At 47.2% G+C, this 5060-nt stretch overlaps 1 protein-coding gene across 1 annotated transcript; it reads right to left on the bottom strand.

Moving 5' to 3' along the window:
• Window positions 1–344: 344 nt before the first annotated feature.
• Window positions 345–4655, bottom strand: LOC119276814 (dynamin-related protein 5A-like). The gene is made up of 8 exons (XM_037557976.1): window positions 4213–4655; window positions 3899–4090; window positions 3543–3749; window positions 2925–3353; window positions 2594–2821; window positions 2322–2517; window positions 1207–1858; window positions 345–820 (listed from the first exon to the last, which is right to left on the bottom strand). Exons 1-8 carry the CDS (start codon window positions 4573–4575, stop codon window positions 634–636), a joined length of 2454 nt encoding a protein of 817 aa, XP_037413873.1. The 5' UTR covers window positions 4576–4655; the 3' UTR covers window positions 345–633.
• Between the last annotated feature and the right edge of the window lie 405 nt (window positions 4656–5060).

Genomic DNA, 5060 nt, shown 5'->3' with positions numbered 1-5060 from the left:
CCATGCTAGCTGCGTGGCACCAGCCTACTATATTTATTAGGTGCACATCTAAGCACTTTTGTCTCGCGGCCAAATCTGTTGAATCGGTCCAGTGGTTCATTCATACTCAACTAATCTCATACTAAAACCAAAACGAGAAACAGACCAACCAGACCACATGCTGAGTATAAAATACAGATTTGGCCCTAACATACGAATTGTGCGGTATCTTGAAATAAAATGGATATATGCTGTACAGGAGTTGTGCACAACTGGTGAGATTCGAGATCATAAAATCTACTCCCTCTGTTCCAAAATAGATGACTCAACTTTATACTAACTTTAATACAAAGTTGGGTCATCTATTTTGGAACGGAGGGAGTAAGTTGCAACTTTATAATCAAGTTGTATATAGCCCCAATATCTGATAGGGATAAAACATACATGTTCAACAAATGCCAAGCAACACACAGCTAGTCAATAAGGAATTTGACATACAGAGAATACAAAAGGGCAGCCTGCCTTAAGGTACAGCCCTCAGAGGGATGTGCAACAACAATAAAACAACCACCAATAACTATGTCGTATATTGTAGGGAATACCCTGAAGCTCATGAAATACACGCCAGTGGAAGAAGTGCCAGAAAGATCTTCCTTACAGAGTCCGTGAGATGTTCTTGAACTCGCTTAAACAGGACAGCAGAATCTTTTGACGTTTCAGTAGAGACTGGCGCTCATTCTGGATACAATCAATCGCGCCGGGAGACACAAACATGTCCATGAACTTCTCGTCATTTACAGCAAACAGCTCGAATCCAAGTGCTAAAAACAACCTTTCGCGGCTGCATTGCATCAGTAGAGCAGAAGTATTAGAAAAGAATAACACTTCACATATGGTGGATACACCTATTCAACTAGCAATAGGAAACAAAGCACATTCAGTTCATATCTATCACTGGATTAATAGTGATTCAGATGGTTATTCTTGATACTGAACTTAGAATTTATGCCTAGTGGAAGTGTCTTCAACATATGTGCTAACTTAGATTGCTCGTTCAGTTTGTGCTCATCTAGTTACAAACATAAAAAGAACTGCCTATTTTTTTAGTCTGTCACTTCTAAGCAGATGAGCTAACTTAGGCATGAATTACAATTTAGATCCCACAGTTCACTTCCAGGCTAAACAAGCAGAAAGAGATATAGCTATAGCCCATAAGTTTGAACGTACCATGGTGTTAAGAATCCAGAGTTCAATGCAGAGGGAACATTCCTTTCAATCAGGACTTCTCGCATTTTGGCAAAATACTGAGCAGATATTGAGCATATGCTGGAGTATGATGACCCTGATCTTGACACCAGATCATCGCCACCAACAGTCACATTGTTATGGTGACTCCTGTTTGCATATGCTGCCATCCTTGCATGTCTTTTCCTTGCCCCACCATCATTCATATTTCCGTTGTCTTTCTTCTTACCGCCATGTATATCGGCCGGCAGATCAGGAGAAGGCGTCTCAGGAACAGTCAGCTGGCTTTCTTTCAGAATTTCCCTCTCATTTGCTTTAGCAGGTGGAGTCATATGTTGCTGATCTCTTGGTGGTAGATTCTCCTGGCCTTCCTCCAGTGATCCACTGTCTGATAGGTCAAAAGATGCAACTCCACTGAACTGATTAAACCTGTGAAGGGTGTTTGCTACAGTTCCAACGCCACCAAGAAAGTCGCTTTCATAACAAATATGGGAGTAGGGGCTCGTGACTGAATCAAGGTGATGTCGTACTATCTGCTTGCATTGCTTGGACAAATCCTTGACAAACTTATAATAGGAGCACCGGAGAGCAGCAAGGAAGCCAACATATCCATCCATATTTTCAACATTTTGATCTGGTAGGGAAAAAAGGTGAAATCACAAGAACCGTTTAGCAAATTGATCCTGATGTACTCCAAGGACTTCTAAAAGTATGCAATGCCCCTAGTTGTATGCCAATGGAATGATGGAGATAATAAGAGAACAAAAGACAAAACTGATGATATGGTATCTTATAAGCTTTTTCAAAATTAAGATGCACATATACAAAGTAGTATCAATGTAAGAGTAGCTCACCAATAAATGCCCACACTAATTATTGACTGAATAAACTTTGTATGGAGACAGTGATCAACAGTAATAGGAAAAACATTTGTGTAAAGTTAAGGGATCCAAACACTTGATGTCACACATTTGGTTTGGAAAATGCTATTGGCAGTTCCCTTATGTCACTAGAAAAAGTACTACACGGTAATAATTGGACTACTAAATAAGGCTAGAAGTCAGATGAACCAGCACAATAAAAATGCCAAATCTTACATCTTGAATCATCAGTGCGGCTGCGCTCCATTGCAAGGTCAAATAAGCTTTGCAGGACAAATGCAAGCCGATCACAAGCAGTTTCAGTAAGAGGAGCAAGCCAAGATCGTGCAGCCGCGCGTGCTATCTCAGCAGCTGCCTCAGTCATCCCACTGCTTCCACCTCTTCCAGCATGGGCAAGTAATATGTTCGCAACCTGATGACATCAACATCCCAATTTCAGTTAACTTACCCAAAATGATGTACCTACAAACTTCCAATGTAAATTGTACCTTCTCCCTTGACACCTGTGGGCACTCCATGGAATATGTCGCACAGCGGAACTCGTGCATTACTCTCTCAAAAGCCGCACCGCCATACAGCTTAAGGCTAGAGTTGGGAGGTTTTACTGGAACGCTGATGCCAGGCCAGCTGTTAATACCACTGTGCATTTGCTCCTCTTCGGTAGTTTTCCCCCATACCTCTGGAGCTGGATCAGCTGCTCCATCAAGTAATGCACGCTTTCATACAAAAAATATAGTGCCAGTTAGCTCCAGTACAAAAAACAGCAACCTAATTACAAAGAAATGTTACGCAAGGACAGATTGTGTTTTGTTTCCATACCAAATGGGTGCAGATAGAAGCAGCATGAAGCATCGCCGATCTCCTCAGCTGAGAGACATCAGAGGTTGCTTGAAGTTTGGAGTCCATTCTGGATAGTTCCATCGAGACATCACTGCATCTCTGCTCCAACAATGCTAGGGTGGCTGGAGCTGCTTCTCTGTACCTCTTCTGAAGTTCAGACTCCAGGTACTTCCTGAGGCAGCTAAACCCAATGTACGGACCAAACTTCTCTTCATTGAAACCCCCTTTCACACCATCACGCAAGTGTCGCAACACATCAATATCTACCTGACATATTTGCCGCCGGAACTCATCATTGGAGATTGTTCCTCGGTCCTTTGGAAGAGCCACAAAGAATGGGTGGACATTGTCCCCAAGGTAACCGCTTGCGCTCAAGTAGCTATCGACCTCCCACCTTTCGGTAAATTCCTTGAAATGATCAAAACAGGCGACAATATCAGAAGACCCGATACCAATTTCATTTCAGTAAATTCCTTGAAATGATCAAAACAGGCGACAATATCATAAGACACAGTACCAACTTCATTTCACAATTTACAGTGAAGAAGCTATTGAACCTCACAGTGTACTGATTGTTCTGCAGGCTGGCAAGCATACCTTGAGTCGGTTGTCAAACTTGGAGATGACTATCATGGTGCGCCTGAAAGTGGGATCGATCTCTCTAATTGCATCGAGCCAGAGCGAAGAGCACCACTCGACGCTGCTCTGCTGGAGGAACAGAATGAGGCGGTGGGGCGGGCTTGCTAGTGTCTTCACCATCGACAGGATCTCCTCCGGCGTCCTCTCCGGCTCGCCTTTCTTAGCCTACAGCAGTCACGAATTCCATCAAACAGCTGACAAACAGACTAAACAACCACTACCCTTTGTTGAGAAGTGGAAGCCCCAATTCATCAAACAGCTGACAAACTGAAAAACTGACTAAACAATCACTGAACTGAAGTGGCGCTACCTACCTTAAGCACGAAACCTGGGGTGTCGATGATGGTGAGGTTGGGGCAGTGGGCGTACTCGGCCCTCATGACGATGGGCTTGGCCGACACAGCGGCCTGGATCGTCCGGAGGTGCGACTCGGTGCGCTGCTTGATGAGGTCGGCTATCGCCGCGGCCTGCACCATGGGGTGGCCGTACTCCTCCGAGTCCTCCTCCTGCGATTCGCCGCACAACCCACGCTAATCAGCCGCTCGCTCGCGTTTACCAGAAGCACCAGACCCGATCTGTGAGGGGAACGAAGGGGGAAACCATAGAAGAGGTGAAGCGAAGCGCGCACCTGGAAGCGGCACCGGGGATCGAGGGCGGTGGGGTCGTGGACCATCTGGAGGACGAGGGGGCGGCGGGTGCCCATCTCGACCTCCCGGACGTTGAAGCGGAAGCCGAGGAGCGCCTCCAGGAGCGAGCTCTTGCCGTCCGACTGGCCCCCTATGGCCACTATCTCCGGAATCGGGAGCTTCTCCCCGAACGCCACCGCCGCCGCCTGCAGCCGGTTGTACGCCTCGAACCGGGCCTTGGTGTCCGACGCGGCGGCGGCGGCGGCGGCGGCGGCCGAGGCCGAATCCGCCACGGCTCGGCGGGCGGACGGGGACGGCGCCGCCTTGGGGTTGGGCGTCCTGCCCGCCGCCGGAGACATCGCCATGGGTAGGGGAGCCACAGTGGCAGGCGAGACGACGGGGTTTGAATTTGAAATGCGGGAGAGGTGTGGGGAAGGGTTGCAGAGTACAGACTGTAGTGCGATGCGAGAGCCGTTTGGGATTGTGATATTTATTTATACAGGAGATGGGCCGATCTCGAATCGTGTCTTCCACGCCTCCCAGGATCCGCATCGAGGTCACGCGTCCAGCCCATCCAGCCGTCGTTAGTGAACTTGTGTTCTCAAGGCACAAGCCCAGTAGCCCACAAAGCACTACACTCCTTGGTCCGGGAGCAACTAATTAACGAGATGACCCAACCTAAATCATTGGGAGGCTTGGGGTTCAAAGATTTTGAGCTTTTCAATTTAGCTATGCTAGCTCGGCAGGCATGACGCTTTCTTCAACATCCAGAGTCTCTTAGTACCCGCCTTCTGAAAAGTATATACTTCCCGGAATCATCCATTTTAGATGCAACCATTGATAGCCACCC

This window comes from Triticum dicoccoides, chromosome 3B (assembly GCF_002162155.2).
Source record: "Triticum dicoccoides isolate Atlit2015 ecotype Zavitan chromosome 3B, WEW_v2.0, whole genome shotgun sequence".
Lineage (NCBI taxonomy): Eukaryota > Viridiplantae > Streptophyta > Magnoliopsida > Poales > Poaceae > Triticum > Triticum dicoccoides.
Note: the sequence above shows the minus strand (reverse complement) of the source record. Positions and strands in the feature narration are given on the sequence as shown.